The 17,383-nt window shown below is 45.3% G+C and overlaps 2 protein-coding genes across 2 annotated transcripts; one reads left to right on the top strand and one right to left on the bottom strand.

Moving 5' to 3' along the window:
• The first annotated feature begins 207 nt into the window (after window positions 1-207).
• ankle1 (ankyrin repeat and LEM domain containing 1) lies at window positions 208-8,012 on the top strand. The gene is made up of 9 exons (XM_063201208.1): window positions 208-282; window positions 539-691; window positions 834-939; window positions 1,166-1,289; window positions 1,610-3,883; window positions 4,272-4,434; window positions 4,793-4,955; window positions 5,282-5,414; window positions 6,522-8,012. The coding sequence occupies exons 1-9, from the start codon at window positions 221-223 to the stop codon at window positions 6,692-6,694; spliced, it is 3,351 nt and encodes a 1,116-aa protein (XP_063057278.1). The 5' UTR covers window positions 208-220; the 3' UTR covers window positions 6,695-8,012.
• Window positions 8,013-9,283: 1,271 nt separating this feature from the next.
• Window positions 9,284-15,629, bottom strand: LOC134451064 (protein ABHD8-like). The gene is made up of 4 exons (XM_063201211.1): window positions 14,887-15,629; window positions 12,608-12,778; window positions 11,932-12,148; window positions 9,284-11,088 (listed from the first exon to the last, which is right to left on the bottom strand). The coding sequence occupies exons 1-4, from the start codon at window positions 15,627-15,629 to the stop codon at window positions 10,858-10,860; spliced, it is 1,362 nt and encodes a 453-aa protein (XP_063057281.1). The 3' UTR covers window positions 9,284-10,857.
• Window positions 15,630-17,383: the final 1,754 nt, after the last annotated feature.

Raw genomic sequence — 17,383 nt, 5'->3', positions numbered from 1 at the left:
CATAGAGATGGGTTGATTTGTAAGGCCTGCCTGCATAATTATGCCAAATCGAAACTCCAGAATCAACTCAGCGTCCTGAGAACTTGAGCCAATCAGCGCCCGTAGGCGGGAGCCTGGCAAGGCGCATTCAAAAAAACAAGGAGGGAATTTTTTTGTCCGGGAAGAATGTCTTCCAAGTTTTACACAATCGTATTATAATAGCCATGCTATTATTTTAGACATGAACTGCGCAACAAACATCACATCTCAGCTTTGCCAAGCAGTGGGCAATGAGGACGCAAGGTAATCGCATGTCTGGAAACTTGCAGTTTGACGATGCGTCATTAGTAGAAATGAATGATCAGCTAGCTTGTTTTTAGCCGCCAGTGTCGTAGGCCTGTGTGGGGTCACATGAGTCTAAACCTGAATAGCAAAGTATACACAACCTTAATCACATGAGACTTATGTTATACTACGCATCAGTGCTATTGCAAAACATGCCCACCCTCACAAATATAACCCCAAATGGTATGCCTCCCCTGCTTTTGTTGACTGACAGGTCAGTGCAGACGCTGTTATCCCAAGGAGCTAATCCCAACTTGATTCTAGACAAGGGTGTCGCGGCCATACACTTGGCTGTAGGCAAAGAATCAGAAAAGGGGATCCGCTGCCTGAAACTGATCTTACAACATGGGGCTGACCCAAATCTCAGGTGCCGTGCATTTCTAGTATCTATGCTGTACCATTGAAAGCAGAACGTTATTGATCACATTTCGAGTCATTCATGTTGCATTCATTGCATGTTGAAGGTTCTGTGGTGATGATTGGTTTTGTTAATTGACTCCTTTTTACAGGTCATCAGAAGGACTTACTCCCTTGCACATTGCTGCTCTGTGGGGATGTTATCAGACTCTGAAGCTGCTTTTAAAAAATGGTGCCAATCCAAATCTTAAAGACCAGGTGAACTTCATAAAGCTGTCTTTCATTTGCATATTCAGTCAGAGCCAGTAAAACCAGTGTTATTTATTTATCATTTGTTTTGCTCAAAGTAAATTATTAAATTACAAAAAAACACTCATAATATATAGGCTATTACTGTTTTATAATGACTGTATTCTTTTTTTTAGTATCCCATGTGTTGTTGTGTTGATGTTGTTCATATTGATTTCCAAATGTTTATGTATAGGATGGCAACAAAGCTGGTAGACTGGCCAAGCAGCAGGACAACCGCCGGTGCGCTATGCTTCTGTCTGAACATGAATCCCAGGCTGCACAAGCTGAGGTTGAAGACTTTCCCAAGTTCCAATACTGTAAGATCTAATTACATTTTACAATTAAGCACAGGGCATGCTTTACACGACAACACCTCACACGGTAAATGTGTAAATGAATACGCTAAAAGCCACGTTTTTATTTTGGGATACATTTTCACCACACCTCTGAAGCTTCACATAAATACTTTCTCAACATTATTGTTTCGTAGCTTCTTGTGCCTTTTGGGAATAGTCCATTTCATGAATTAAAGAATCAAGAAAATTTTTTGACAGCACTAATGACCTCAACCCAATCTAGTCATATTTCACAGCAGCGAGCTTCACATTGTTTTGTTCTTGTTTCTTTGTGTTTTCAGCGGTTTACTCCGGGCAGCCTGGTCGAGAGTGCTCTTACTCTTCCGCTGGAGATGACTACAGCAACGCCTCTCTGGGCATGTCCATGCTGAGTGACATGAGCGAAGACCCCCTGAGCAGCACACGCAGGTCCTCCTGTCTCAACTTCTCCTCCGTCTTCAGCGGCAGGCCCAGTCTCCATGGAGGAGGAGGAGGAGGCTGGGCTGGCGGCCGCCTGGAGGTGTCTGACATCTCCGACCTCCGAGGCCCTCAGGACTCCGTCTTGGAGTTTGACCCGCCGTCCATCCTCTCCAGCACCCGTATGTCTGTGGCAGGCATCAGGGATCGGTCCGGCCTGCCGGTCCTTCAGGGGGACGAGACTGTTTTTGACGGCAGAGCTTTGCGGTACGATCACGGCTTTCGGAGGCCTTCTGACGTCCACCCTCCCCCGGCTGGGTATTCCAGACGGGCGAGTCGCAAAAGCGTGAGTTTCCGAGACGTGGACGAGTACTACCCTGTGTTTGACGTCGTCGACTCTCCCAGACGGCTGCGACCCGTCACTCAGGAGAGTTCGGAGTCGTGCGATTCCACCGTGGACTTCTCAGAGTACACGGAATTCTTCGACGCGGAAAGGATGGCCACCGTGTTGCATCATCAGGGCATTGACGTCACGTCGCCCGATCACGTTTACGTGTTTACTCGCGACGACGACACGAGCTCAAACGCGGACTTGGAAAAGACGGTTCTGACGTGGCTACCGACTGAAGAGGAGGAGAATCAGGATGACGTAGCCACAGAGTGTGTTAGTGAGCCAGAGAGTAAAGTCCAGCCTCTACCGCCCTCAGGGAGCAGCAGTAGTAGTGGGACAAGTAAGTACAGCAGCTGTGACAGCGAGGACTACAAAAGCTGCATCGGGGACGCGTCACCACTTGACGACTTACACAGATCTACTGAGGAAGATGAGGGTACTCAACAGGGCCCTTCCGCAGATCATCAGTCTAACACGGTCAGTAATACACAAGTAGAGTCGGACATTACTCAAATGAAAAGAGACTCGGCACAAGATGAACGCAGTGCCTGCATTGGCACGGAGCCTTCAACGGTGGCAGAGGTCGCAGAACTGTTGAGCAACCTCACGTGTGACAGCAGGACAAAGGACCTGGAGGACGAAGGTTGCGATGTGGTGGTGAGTCCGTTCGTCACCGGCAGGACGCGCTCGAGGCTGAGCCGCTGCTCGCAGCGGGCCAGTCAGAGCTCCTCCTCGCTCTCCTCCACCTCCCTCTTCGAGGTCACCCTGCCCACGCCGCCGACTCGCATGCGCCGCACGGTGAGGTCGCAGGACAGTCCGGCGGACGGTTACTGCGCCTCGCCATTCTTGGCAGGCAGATGTGGTGGGAGCTTGGCCACTGATTGTTCCCAGTCTCAAGTAGAGGTCCTGAGAGCTGAGCAAGGCATGCCTTCGTATGAAGGACTTAGTCAAGCAGACACGGTCCTCCTCTCCACCAGCATGGCCGACACCATCATCCTGGAGAGCGGAGGTGGTGAAAAGTGCCCAATGCCCTTCGGCGTCCCCAAGGGTTTGATGTCAGAGAGCGATTTTGAGCAGGAGGAGGACATTGTCAGCAGCAGTGACTTGATCACCGATGACCTCTCCACTTGCAGCGACGTGAGAAGCCTCTCCCCGTCGCAGGGATCCACTCAGAGCAGCAACAGAGAGAGCGTGGAGGACTCCTGGGTCAGCGAGATGGAGTCTCAATTCTGCTCCTCCCAGGCCAGCGTCAGCGACACGCCGCAGAAGTACGCCCCCGACACGCCGGGGACCGGGTGCACGCCGCGCTACAGCATGAGCAGGCTGTCGGGGGGCCACTGCAGGCCCCGCTCCCTGGCCAACCTGTCCTACACCCCCGGCGGACGCCCACACCTGGTGGACGTGGACGAGCCCGTGGAGTACCTCTACACCGACACGGAGGAGGGCCACGAGCTGATCGAGACCCATGTGCCGCCTACGTCAAACACGTCCATGAGCACCACCACCACCAGCAGCAGCGGCGACGAGACCGTGCTCTACGACTGGCGCGCCTTCAAGGTTAGCCCGAGCAAAGGGAAGGAGAACGTGGAGCCCAAAGAGGAGGCTTTGTCCAAGGAGTTGAAAGGGTTGACGGATAAGGAGTTGAGGAGGAGGCTGGTGGAGCTTGGGCATGCCCCTGGGCCCATCACCGCTCGGACCAGGCCTGTGTACATGGAGAGGCTGCTACGCCTCCAGCAGGAAGCCAACAGCCAGCCACAGTCCAGCACTGGTAAGCACAACGTGATGTCTTCATTACCATGTTATTACATGACATTGTCGTTACATCATCTTAATATTGCTTTTGATTTGAGTGTTTCGGGTTTTAAAATATATATATATATTTGATACAAAGTTTAGAAAAGCGTACAAATGAGAAAAAACATAATGTAGTTACTGTAGAAAATTCAAAGAAGTTTGCAAGAGTTTGTGACCAATGAAATAGCAGGTCATCTAAGCTCAAAACATCACACTCATCATTTTAAGTCTTAACATCTAATAACAAATATTTTAACTGTCATTTATGTGTGGTATCTATGAGCTCTTTGTATTACTATAACCCATCTACTTTGAGTGCTTTCTGTTGTAACACTTTCTGTTTTCTATTTGTCCATCTTTAGAGCACAGTCCTGAACTTCGGAAGACTCTGCAGACATTTATTTTACCCGATGGCAGAAATGATGAGCATGCCCTTTCTCAGCAGTTTGACCAACCGGATCAGAACAAGAAGTGGCGTGAAGGTGTCATTAAGTCCAGTTTCAACTACCTTCTCCTTGATCCAAGGTAAGACTCAAGTTATGGATATCTTTGGCCCTACCGTGGCTCTAGCGGTAGGTCACGAGGCTGCTATGCCGGCAACCCAGGTTTGATTCCGGCCCCGGGACATTTGCCAAACCTTCCCCTTCTCTCTCTCTCTCTCTCTCTCTCTCCAATCGTTTTGTGTCTTTCTCAACTGTCCTGTCACTAATTAAGCTTAAGTCTAAAAGACCAACAAATATCTTTTTTTGGATATCTTTATCTGGTATCAATCTACATATAAAGATATGTATTTACATGTGCTTTAGTTGCATCAAAGTTTTACCAATAAACCTAGTAAAACAATTAATAATTATTTTTCATACTCATGTGTTCGTCTTTTCAGAGTAACAAATAACTTGCCCTTTCGAAGTCAAGCGATGACCCCTAAGGAGTGTTTTCAGACCTTTGCCAGTGCCATCTTCTACGTTGGCAAGGGCAAACGCTCTCGCCCCTACAGCCACTTGTATGAGGCTTTGGACTACTACAGAGGAGACAAAACATCCAAGGTAAATATGAATAGATAAAAATGTAATACAAAAAAAACACATTTGTATGTTATTATGTGTCTTATTTGTAGATCCCTCTAAATGGTCTTTTCCTTTGACACACCAGATAGAGACTGCCCTGAACATTGATGTTGAGAGAACATTGGCACCATGATGTTTTTTAAACATTTCTGAAAATAGGGGGCCCAGGGGGGTGCGGGGCCCTCCGGTTCTTCACCGCTAATTATGAGGGGCCCCTTGAAGCCAAAAGTGCCCGGGCCCTATTTCTCCCCCAGTCCAACCCTGGATGTAACTATCTAAGCAAAAGTTGTCCTCCTGTGTTTCAGAAACTCTGCTCGAAGGTGAAGCATATTTTGGATGTTTGGAATGCAGGCCACGGGGTGATATCCCTGCACTGCTTCCAAAATGTCATACCAGTGGAGGCATATACCAGAGAGGCCTGCATGGTTGATGCAATCGGTGGGTTCGCAACTTGGTGTTCCTATTTTCAAAGTTATCTTTGTTATGGGCATGTTTTGTTGGTTATCAAGACTTATGCCATCGTGATCTACATCATTTCCATCACTATATTGTGGTGGTCTCTAGGTTATGGTAAAAGCGTTCAAATCCACCAATATCAGGGTACTATTACCAATTCCCACTTAGGTATCCTGAGCATGTTATAATAAACACAATGTTCCCTGGGCATTTTTGACATGGCTGCCTCATGCTTATACTTTATTTGTGATACATATGACGCCAAGGTTTCATTTAATTTTGTGTGTTGTTTTGTACTTAATTACCACAATGTCAAATGGAAGTCGTTTTCTGTCTATTAATTAGCTGTATGCCAATTAGGAGGTGCTGTCCACAGATTTTTTGCATATTTTGCTCCAATCACTAGTCTAAGACATCTGATTTCCTGAAGGCAATACTCTAAACAAAATGAACAAGGACCGTACCTACAAGAGCTGTATTGGATTGTAGATATTATAGACAACAGACATTAATATTTTATAAGTGCACTGTAGCATGTACTTTGTTTTTATCCGAGATGTGACTACCTCGTTAACAGGGCTTGACATTAACTATTTCGCTTGCTGGCCATTGTGGCTAGTGGTTTTCCCCGAGCCACTAGCCATTCAGCTATTCTACTATTCACAAATTTGATATTGTTTCTTTTTTTACTTATCATGACTCTTTCTAACTTCAGAAGGTGAGGTGATAAAGCAAGAAGATGAATCGAAATATGGAAATACATGGAAATAAATCATACAAATAGAAACTGAGTAACTGAGTGTTTTCTCAAACTTCTACAAACAATTGATACACAATTGATATACAGGGGGCAAAGTGTAGTATATTGCAGGCTATTCTAATATGTCATACCCACTGACGTATATACTAAGTATATACAGTATGTCATTGGTCATACCATAGAATGAGCTACCTGCCAAATTAGCTAGTGACACTGAAATTGTTACCAGCCACAGCCAAGTTTTAACAGCATATGGCCGGCTGGCAGGTGCCAGTGTCAAGCCCTGCTTGTTAATAATGCTCATCTGCTTGTATTTGTCTGTAAACTAGGCTTGAAGATGCTGACCAATAAGAAGCGTGGTGACTATTATGGGGTGGCGTCGACCTGGGCGGCGAAGCGCAAGCGGGAGCTGGGAGTACACCTGCTGTACCGGGCCATGCAGATCTTCCTGGCCGAAGGAGAGCGCCAGCTCAGACCAGCGGACATCAGGGCGGGAAACTGAACCCTGACCCCCCCAACGACGAAGTGGAAACGGTAATGTGTCACAACATGAGTTACCAGTAGAGCACTTAGTGGTTGCATTATTGTCAGTGGCAAATGTGTGTGTCAGTGGCGGATGTTTAACGTAGCAAAAACTAAGGACTGCTGTGGAAAAAAACGGGTTGACCACTAAAGTATCGGTAAAGGCAACATTGGACACTGATCAAAGTCACACCTGGTGTGACCACTCGAGGTGGTAATTGGCAGCTAGCATGATTTGGTACTGTTCTTTGTAAGCCCCTCAAGTTCTGAGCGATGGACATAGGGTGCCTTCGATATGGATATGTTCTTTCCACTGACTCCTCTCTTCTCAAAAGATCATCATGTTAAGCTGATCTCCTCTTAGCCTGCTTGAGGAGCAGCCACAGGTCTGAGCACCAGGTGGCACTAGATGCTCTTACACGAAGCGGAAGATGGCGTCTGTGTCGACAGTTGAAGGAGGGTTTTTTTAACGTCAGCACTCATTGCCTTGGCTCTGCTGGTCCAGGGCTCAACTGTCATTATGATGGGACAAAAAACAGCTTTTGAGACCATGCTGTTTTTAGGAAGGACGTATTGAAGAATGAAATGACCGATAGGATGTTGTAGGTTTAGGTTTGCTTTGAGACCTGGGGGACCACATTTAGTGGGGTTTTCCTGTAAGGTCATATGTTGTTGTAACAGTGGATAGTCACAACTAAAAACCACTTTGTATTAGAAACTAGATCCAACATGTCTAACCACTTTTTAAAAAAAATGCTTTTAAATCCTTTTTTTAAATCCTCATCCATCTCAGTCTCACATGATTTTTGTCACAATATCAAGTTTCCACATGGTGTCAGAGTTGACATTCAACTATGCAGAACACGTTTAGGTTATAAAATATGATTTAAAGGAGTTCAGATCAACATAGGTGGTGTGTTCCAGTAGTTCACAAAAGCGTTAAACTTATAAATGGTAGACAATTTGGTTGGTTTATTTTCCATATGACACTAGATGCACTCACAGGTTGGTGATGTTTGTGTGAACAGATGATTTCTCCCCCCCTTTACCTGATTTTCTTTGCCGTTTTTAGGATGTTAAATATTGTACTGTGATTGTGTAAAATTGATCAAGTCCAGCTTTCTTTTTATGCATTTCTGTGATTCTTTTTCATATGATTTATTTTTTTAAAAGTACAATGTAAAAGAAGTTACTTAGTTTTTTTAATAGATCTTTGTAATGTCTTAATGTTATTATCTTTCCCCAACCCAACTTGCAAAACAAAACAAAAAAATAAAAACCAAACGAGTAATATTTTACACATTCTGGTTTCACATTTATTTATTCAGTTACAGTAACCAAAGTAGTAGTTTGAAATAGATGCCACTGCTGCCAGTGTTAGAGAACACCAATGAGGTAGAGCTGAGGAAATGTATTCGCCAACAGTAGCAGCCCATCAGCATCTCCAGCACGCCCACTGGTAACACAAAATGACACTAAGTAGACTCAACTGTCTTTGGCTCTTTGGATGGACACCTTGCACACCCCATAGGGACACCTTGTAGTACACATAGTACATTAGATACTTTGTGGACATGCATATACACCACTTGCAGGTGTCACAGTCCTGTGTGAAATTGCTTCTGAACAGCTGTGCGGTAATTGAAAATTGTTAGTGTTCCACACTATAAAATAGCAGCAAGAAGTAAGTGATCAAAACAATCTCGTGCTCTCTTTTTACCGAGCCAAGTATTTCGAGTCAAGTAACATACAGTACATTCTGAATAAAGAAAACCCATTTTGAGGTTTGCATAGTCCAGTTCAATATTTGCTTATGTTCAATATTTTGAAGAGCTACCCAACCCTCAGCACAATCCTCAACATGAAAGAATAATACTGCCAGCAGTTTCCCTTTGTCTTGTTATTCTCCTGGTATGCAGGGTATACCTTGCCTGGCTCTTGCCCGACCTGTAGTTCCGCACAGCTTTGTGAGCTCCACTACTAGGTCTGGGAGCATGTAGCAGGATTCCATTTCTACAGTCAAAAAAAATAATCGCAGCATTTATTGCTTCAATATCAACAAATTCTTTCAAAACCATTTTCTGTTGATCTCTAACGCGTCAATATAGTCTATAATATGTTCTGTGACTCCTCAATGTGAGCTGCCAGTGATATTGAAGTGATAAATGCTCGGCATTATTTTTTGAGTCCAGAAATTGAATCCTGCCACATGCACATGTGTGTGTTTGGAGTGCCACCAGGGGGCTCCAGAGCACACACACGGAGGTCTGGTAGGAACCAGGCTAGGGTATACCTTGCTCCACAAGACCCATATTATTTAATTAGCATCATGTCCATACTGTATGAAATAATTGTATATAAGCTCAAAAGTTGTCCATAATTTTCTTAATAAATAACAAAGTAAGGCATTTGGACACTAGTCCTCAGAAAACAAAGCATGACATTTAGCTGACATAAACTTCAGCTCTGGTAAAAACTGTTTCATAGGTCTGGAATAATAAATTACAATAAATTGACTCTACCCAGAAGAAAAGATGATTCTTGCATTTGAATTGACTTCACTTTCAGAGACAAATATGTGTTCACTAAGAGGTGTTCACTAAGATCTGGCATACGCTTTACATATTGCATTTTCAGTAATCTCTTTGGAAAACATTCTGAAGTGAAACCCTAGCCAAGCTCAATTACAGACTGGATTTCTACGACATATACTTGAGCAAGTGCCTAAAATGAATGATTCTGTATTTACTTCTGAAAGGCAAATATAAGACAAGTGTAAGAACTTACATTTTCTCTGGGCATGTTTTCACGACTCAAACCAACAATAATACTATAATTACACTTTCGCCAGCAGTCGGTCGATGTCGTCTTAAAATTATCCAGTATCCCTGCCCTTTCTCCTTCTCAAACTCTAAAATTAAGGACAGAAATTCAACAAAATTAGGTTCTTATAAATTAATGATATCCTGAAAAGCGTACAGGAATGACACACTGAGTACTTGTCGTCATGGTAATTTCACAAATGAGCAACACCTGTTATGCTTCAACTGCTATTTTAAGTCAGTCCTACTCAGTCTTTCCAGAATTATTCCTCATCCGGTGACTGTTTTGGCTTGAGCATTCCTTCAGGAAATTGTGTACAGAGACCAGCTTTAGAATGTTCTTCATGATTTCAGACAGTCCAGAACTCGTAATGCGTCATTTGGGTTCAAAAAAACATTCACACTACTATGTGTTGTGTTGATGTATCTCTGAGCAGATTTCCCTAATAGCATTATTGCAGTTCACAGCTAGCGGTGTGTGCTGTCTGATCGTTTCTTCCAACCTCTGGCTTCTCGGGACTTAACTGCAAGTCAATCTTCATGTCCACCATCTGCCACCCCTCCCAATCCGATGAGTGTGAGAACATCTTAGGCTTGCCTTGGCAATGGATTTGCTCCTTGCAGTCACACAAACTAGTATCAGAGTACCCAGTCCCAACTAGGTCAACGGACCGCACCGGTAACATGAAATTAAAGATGCATATAATGCGTAAATAATTGTTGGGGAACCGACATCGTATGCTACGGTCCCGTGTTTTACGCAATGGTATCTCGATATGCTACACAGCCTTCTAGCCCTTGTAGTGTACAATTCATAAACGTATCAGTGCTGGCGTTGTGCTTAAGACAGTATCAATAGGCACACTTAGGCCTATCACAATCCCTGCTGTCTACCAATAACTGAGAAACCTATCTCCTTCTCATGGGTTTCTCCCCTTCCCCACGTCACACGTTTCAATAATCCTCCTGTAGTGTACAAAGGTCAAACCAAGATGTTTGACCACCATTGCTGAAATCCCCTGGATTTAGCCACTTTAGCGAGTTTTGGTAGGTGTGCTGAGAAACCAACCAATGTACGGCTCACCCACGGGAAGCAGCACTTGGCCATCCCTGTCTGTGTTCAGTGCCTCCCTGTTTCGTTGGCTTGCGTTACAGAAGACAGCAGATGGGCACTGTTTTGGTCCGTCTCTCTCAATCCTCTCCAATTAAACTCCTCTGGAAGCATCGCAACCCCGACGCGTGAGGACACTTGGCACGGCTGCAGGGCAAGTCACTTAGTCCCTTCCCTTGAAGACGACAACAAAACCCGCCAGGACCCCGTTTACTTGCTCTTGTTCCTGGACGGGGGCCTGGCCCTGGGCTCCGGGGAGGAGGGCTTGCTGCCTGGGCTGGAGCCGGGTCGCTTCGTTGGCGTAGGCGTGTGCAGTCGCTTTGGAACTTCGGGCTGCCAGAGGAAGAACTCGTGCAGGAGTGTGTTCACGGTGTCCGGGCATTCCATCATGACCATGTGACTGCCCTCGTTGATGATTTTCAGGAAGGCCAGGATGAGGATCTGTGAAAGAACAAGCATCATTATTTTAGGGACATAAAAAGGATTTGGCTGAATGAAGACACGTTTGTCAGCTTTCAGAGTGCGTCCTGTTTCAAAGTTCAGAAACAAAAACAAAAAAATCCAGCTCAAATACTGGTAAGCACTTAGCCTTTGCTTCATCACAAAAAGATAAGCTAATTGGTGAATGCCCTATCCAAAAAGCTTTGAGAGATAAATGCAGTGTGCAGAGTTGTTTACCATCTCAAGCTGAGATCCCTGTCTGAACAACTTCTGTCAGTATTAATGCAATAGCCTGGCCTTTGACATCCATAAGCTTACACTCAATTGTCATTTCTCTACACATTACATCTGGGTCTGAAATTCATGGGCAAGGGCTAGAAACCCAAATTAAGTCCAAACATTTCAAACTTCCAACAGAGTTCACTCCTCCCACCTAAAATATTTGCTCAATTATGCTGGTCTAGACCCTCTGTATGAAATTAGTACATGGGTTTAGTAGTGAAGCTACATCCAAAAGCAAGGTATTCATTTCAACTTAATGACTATTTATAACAAGCTCTCTAGAACAGAATCTCATACCTTGATCTGCTAGTGCTACAGTGATGGACCAGCTGTTCAGGGCCAGTCCACATTTGGTTCTCTATCCTCAATTAAACACACAAAATCCTTCTTTGTCCTCATTTTTGTTCTCTTTTTTTAAAAACTACAGCACTACTTATTTTGATTAAACTGACTGCAAAATGGCACTTTGTTCCTAAAAAAAAATCAGGTCCCCTGGTTTTTATTTTTGAGATTAGATGAGTGTTGCAAAAACACTTTTCTGAGCAAGTCATTATCACACACCTCTGACATACGCTGGTCCTCCTCGACGGGCACAAATCTATCGTAGATGCCATGCACAAGCAGCGTAGGAACAGTGATCTCCGCATGGTACACCTCGTCGCCCTCAGGCCAGTACTGCCCGCTCATCATTGCTCGCAGGACGAAGGAGGACACGTTGAAGGCATTGCTGTCTTTTAACAGCTGCTTCTCTTTGGCTCCTTGATGAGCAAATCCAGCTCTGAAGGAGGGAAGAAGAAACATGGATCAAAACCGTGCTGTGTACTGCATATGCTTTTATGCAACTCTTAAAACTAGATGCTTTTAATCAAAGGGACAATAGAGGACGTGACTCAAGCAGCATAATATGGAGAACGGAGTAAGCAGCAGCGTGGGAAAGTATAAAAGTGCAGACAGAGTGCAGGAGAGCACTGGTAAAGCAGCGGTCAGGACAGGAAGTGATCTCAGAAAAGCAAAGGCCTAGAATGGTAATCATCTTACTTTAAAAAAATATTTTTGGGGATTTTTTATTGCCTGTATTTGACAGGATAGTGAAGGTAGTGACAGGAAGTGAGTGGGCAGAGAGAGCTGGGGAAGGGTCGGCAAAGGGCCCGGGGTCGGGAGTTGAACCCGAGTCGGCCGCATAGCAAACGAGTGCCCTACCATTTGCGCCACGGTAGGGCCATGGTAATCATCTTACTTGAGGAAGCTCCAGGACAGGCATGGAGACAGACACTGCAGCATGCAGGCCGGGAGGTTGAAGATGGAGCAGATGCTGGGCTCCAGTGCTGTGGGGCCGCCCCCGTTGATCATCACCATCTTATGGATCTCGTTTGGATACTCGTGGGCCAGGAAGGTGCAGAACGACACACTGCAGGGAAAAAAACAACAACAAAAAAACTTTTAATTTCTATTACTATGACACTACCCCTATTATAATTTAGCCGTTACCAGAATGGCAATGACCAAGTCATAATGTATTACTTAAGGCCCTGTGCACTGTCATAGTGGTGTAGTTAGGTTTTTTTCAGTGACTATTACAATGTCCCAGTGGTAGGACGATGTCTGGTAAGGGGCTACATCATGTACATTGTAATAAACTGTACATTTAACCCAACAAAGATGTGAGCAGGATTCATCCAACAATGGTGCATGTGGGATGGTATGGCGATGGTACCATGCTTGGGGTAGCACTTCAGAGGGGGTTCAAACCTGTGAAGTCAAACCTGGCACGTCTGTGCCCACCACTACCTAGCCAGGGATCCTTAAAGGAGCAGAACATTTGCCTAAGAAACAGGGTTTGCCTTTATTTATGACAGGACAGTGGAGGAGACAGGAAATGAATCCAACCAGGGTCGCCGGCGTCGTAACCCAGTGCCCTAACGTTAGGCCACGGCAGGGCCAGAAACAATGTTTCTTAAATGTGGACGTACTGTACTGCTATCCACCGTCCTTGTCCTCTCATCTTTTGGTGTATTGAGTGAGTCGTGCTTGAGGCACTTGAAGGAACTGGAGGACGGATACTGACATGTACACCCTGTTTCTGCTCTTCTTGTGATCTTCACAGCACAGCTAAGCTACCCTGTTTCCTTTCACACTTTCACATGCCTTTGAAACAATCTTCGCTTTTGGACAGCTGATAAAGGACAGGTGTGTTGTATGTCGTCTGCAGTCTAACTTGGCATACTTACTTACTTATCCTCTTTGGCCCAGATGGGACATGAGGAGGCAATCATACACTGCCACTGAACCCTGTCTCGTGCTTTGGCCTGTGTTTCTTCCCAGAACAGCCCCACCCCCCTTAGCTCTGTCATCACTGTCTTTCGGCAGGTGTTCTTTGGTCTTCCCCCTCTTTTTTATAGGTCATGTTTTTTTTCTTGTGTATACTCATTCTGGAATGCAGGACATCATCCATTTTGCATCATAGTTATGCATTAGTCCCACAGTAATAACCATTACAATAATAAAAACTATTGACCAAATAACAGATCCTAGCTTGGTATGACTTGCCTATAATAATACGAATGAAAAGAAGTACCGTATTATGGGCGGGTCATACCAGGCTAAACAGATCCAGGGTCTCCCACATATGACTGTGTTGACAGTGGCGTGTTCCTTTGCTACTGTATGTTTTAAAATGGTGTCGGCAGCAGGCCAACCATGTGGGAACACAGGAAGAGGCTGCTCTTTGGAAATATACAGATATGAGGCAGACTTCCTGGTTGGGTACATAGTGTCATAACTCAAAGTGTGTCAAGGAAGTCAGACTGACTTTAGTTGCAGTGATAAATAAACTCTAGTTTTAATAAAGCAGATCTCATGTTATAAAATGGGATGAGGGATTAGGTATTTCGGAATAGAACATCATTTTACAAAAGAATGTGTTTGCAGAACAGTGATCTGAAAAGTATGAAACATCAGTTCAACTATTGAATTTTCAGCATTTACTTTGTGGCATCATGCACTGATTCCATAAAACAGGGACGGAGCTAATGTTTCTCTCTAGGGAGGGCAATGACATGTATTGTGCCCCGACACATGCTGATGTTTATCTCAACATCATTTAGCAAGATAGATTGGAGCAAAGTGAAAGCCCAACTGGGAAACTACAACTCCCATTGTCACAGTGACACAGCACTTGACAGCACACAAGTTAACACAGCGCACATCAAAATTGCATCTATGCCTCACCAGTGCAAGGGGGCAGCCCCCAATGACGCCCCAAAGTAGCATTGCGGCGGGACGGTAAAATGTTCAGGGTACCTCAGTCATGGAGGAGGATGGGGGAGAGCACTGGTTGAATACACCCCCCACCAAACTGGCATGAGTCAAAACCGGCAACCTTTGGGCTACAAGTCTGACACCCTAACTGTTTAACCATGACAGCCCAAAGTGGGCCTCCCTAAAGCCTTGGGTCCAGGGTCACCCCACTCCCTCTGCCTGTGCCATGAAATAAAGCACGCGAGTCAGTGTACTCACCCGTAAGAGTGGCCCACGAGAATGTTGCGCTTCCGGGCGTAGCGCTTAAATATCGCCCTCACGTCCTCCGCGAGGGCGTAGAACGTGTAGGCCGCCGAGACCTGTGGCACAGAGCTGGCACCATGTCCTGCCATGTCCGGTGCCACCACCTCATAGCCAAGCTGGGAGAAGAAGTCCAGCTGGTTACCCCATATGTCCAGCGAGCCCCCAACGCCGTGGATGAAGAAAAGCACCACGTCCGAGTGTGTTTCCTTGCAGCAGGAGATCTTCCTCTCGCAGTCGATCACCACCGTGCGCTTGGGCTTGCGCCGCCTGCGCTGGGGCTGCTGCAGGACCACGTCCTCCCCGTTGGCCTTGCAGTGCTGCGGGGTAGTGTGGGAGGGCGTGCCGGTGCTGTTGCCGTCCGACACCTCCACCTCCACCGTGCTGTTGGGCTCGGCTGTCTCACCGTTCTGGCAGGTCAGGGCGTCGGTGCGCACGGCCTCGCTCAGGTTTTCGATGTAGAGCTGGCCGTTGCGGAAGACGGAGATCTTGCGCTTGCAGGGGATGCTGCCCACCGGCCCGCCCTCGTCCTCCACCACCTGCCGGTCGGGGATGATGTGGCGCACGCGGATCACCCGGCCCGGCTTCACCTCCACAAACTCAAAGCCGTCGGCCGCCTCCGAGGTCTCGATGGGGACTACCACGTTGGTCGAGCGCCCAGTTAGGCAATAGATGATCCTCTCCATCACACTTGCCAACATGGCGCAGCCCTGAGGGGAACAGATACACAAAGTAAGGCAGGTCAACGTTTTTTTTGGGTAATTGCTCTGAGTGGGACCCCCAACTGAGAGACACAATTACAGAATGAATCAGCGCAAAACCAATGACAACAGCAGACAGGCACACAGTACATTTGTAGTGTTAATTCAACACTCATGAGTACCAATTATCAGGAGTGTTACATTTAACTCTCAACACTGCTGAGTTTAACGTAGGCTACAACTGATCTAGATTTTGAACCAATGTGGGTTTTTTGTTGTTGTTTGTTGATGGGTTTTTTTACTCTTTTTTTTCTTTGAAGTCATCAGTATCACTTGCATCATTTAAGACAACAAGGGGTGCTTATAATATTTTTATGGGACTTGTAAAGATGTTGGGATCTTTGGGCCTACCCAACACAACACAACACTGGGGCTTATTTTCAATAGCAATAATGCATTTGTTTTTGATCACATGTGATCCATTGGGTCCTCAAAATCACCATGCATGTTAATCTGAAAACAACAACATTGAGATTCAAGTACAAGCAGTGTTGCATCATGATATATGATTGACACATTGTTGCACACAAACCATACACATGCAAATGTGTCCAATGTCAAGGCCTCACTGCAGTTATGACACCAAGTGAAAAGTTAATCTTGGGTGTTATGGCCATGAGTTCTCTCATAGGCCTACCAAAACTCAAATGGGAATCGGAAAACAATAATATAGCCAACCATTCCAAGAATCAGGGGGTATGATGTAACGACAGACTACACAGCTAAATGCAGTAATCCACACAGCTTCAAGGTGTGCTACTTGCCAGTGCCCCTGGTGCATTTATCATAATACACACCCTCAATTTTTGATGAGGGGGAGCAAGATTGCAAGTTGAGCCTATTCAAAAATAAATAGAAACAGGACTCGATTAAAGGATATCAAAACTTTTAAATGTACTTTTTATTAAAAAAAAAACCACAAACTTCCAAATATGAAACACTCTTGTTGTCATAGACTTGATTATGTGTGTGAATTGACAGATGTTAACTATACAAAGTGCGAAGCCCCTTCATTCTTACTCTGTGCGGGTTGTCTAATTGACAGAAGGCTACAGAAGCTACAGAAACTCCAGCTGAGGATGCACGAGACACGACCTAATAAGGCCCTGACCTGCCCGGCCATTCGCAAATTACGACCCAAAACTGGTACATGTGCGATAGGACATGATCAATAAGATCCTTGTCCATTCTGTTAGACTGCCTTCCAAAAAAGTACTTTTGTAAAATCCTACATTTACAATGAATGACCCGGTGACGGCCGCTGAACATCCCTACCTGTCGAATTGACCCGCCGGCATTGCTGCAGTTGACACTAAACAATGCAATGCAACTACCAGAATGTCAGGCTTTTGTCCTGAGCTGAAAACAAAAAGTGTCGCAGCCGGACACTTCATAAGGTAGGCTTTCACGTTTATGAATAGGGTTAAATTGTAGATTCATTGGCCAATTGGTTTCTTTTACCTAAGACCCTTCTTTCGACATTCTTTTCCAAACTTCCACCACGTACATTTCAGCCATAAAGTTTTAAAAAGAAGACGAGACTCACCCAAATACTGATGATTCCAATAGTCTACATCGAAGCGTGTTGATGTAGGCCAACACCATTCCTTTACCTAGTGATAGGTGTTTGTGGAAAAAGACGACATGTAATCTGCTGTCAATCCAATAATCTGATTTAATTGGGATCTCTTCCA

The sequence above is a fragment of the Engraulis encrasicolus genome, chromosome 6 (assembly GCF_034702125.1).
Source record: "Engraulis encrasicolus isolate BLACKSEA-1 chromosome 6, IST_EnEncr_1.0, whole genome shotgun sequence".
Taxonomy (NCBI): Eukaryota; Metazoa; Chordata; class Actinopteri; order Clupeiformes; family Engraulidae; genus Engraulis; species Engraulis encrasicolus.
Note: the sequence above shows the minus strand (reverse complement) of the source record. Positions and strands in the feature narration are given on the sequence as shown.

Excerpts from the sequence above, each read along its gene's own strand:
- ankle1 (XM_063201208.1), top strand. The coding sequence starts at position 221 with ATGAACTGCGCAACAAACATCACATCTCAGCTTTGCCAAGCAGTGGGC. Across the intron at positions 692-833 it reads GGGGCTGACCCAAATCTCAG|GTCATCAGAAGGACTTACTC; the intron begins GTGCCGTGCATT and ends TCCTTTTTACAG. Across the intron at positions 5,415-6,521 it reads CTGCATGGTTGATGCAATCG|GCTTGAAGATGCTGACCAAT; the intron begins GTGGGTTCGCAA and ends TCTGTAAACTAG.
- LOC134451064 (XM_063201211.1), bottom strand. The coding sequence starts at position 15,629 with ATGTTGGCAAGTGTGATGGAGAGGATCATCTATTGCCTAACTGGGCGC. Across the intron at positions 12,149-12,607 it reads CTGTCCTGGAGCTTCCTCAA|AGCTGGATTTGCTCATCAAG; the intron begins GTAAGATGATTA and ends TCCCTCCTTCAG. Across the intron at positions 11,089-11,931 it reads AGGACCAGCGTATGTCAGAG|ATCCTCATCCTGGCCTTCCT; the intron begins GTGTGTGATAAT and ends GTTCTTTCACAG.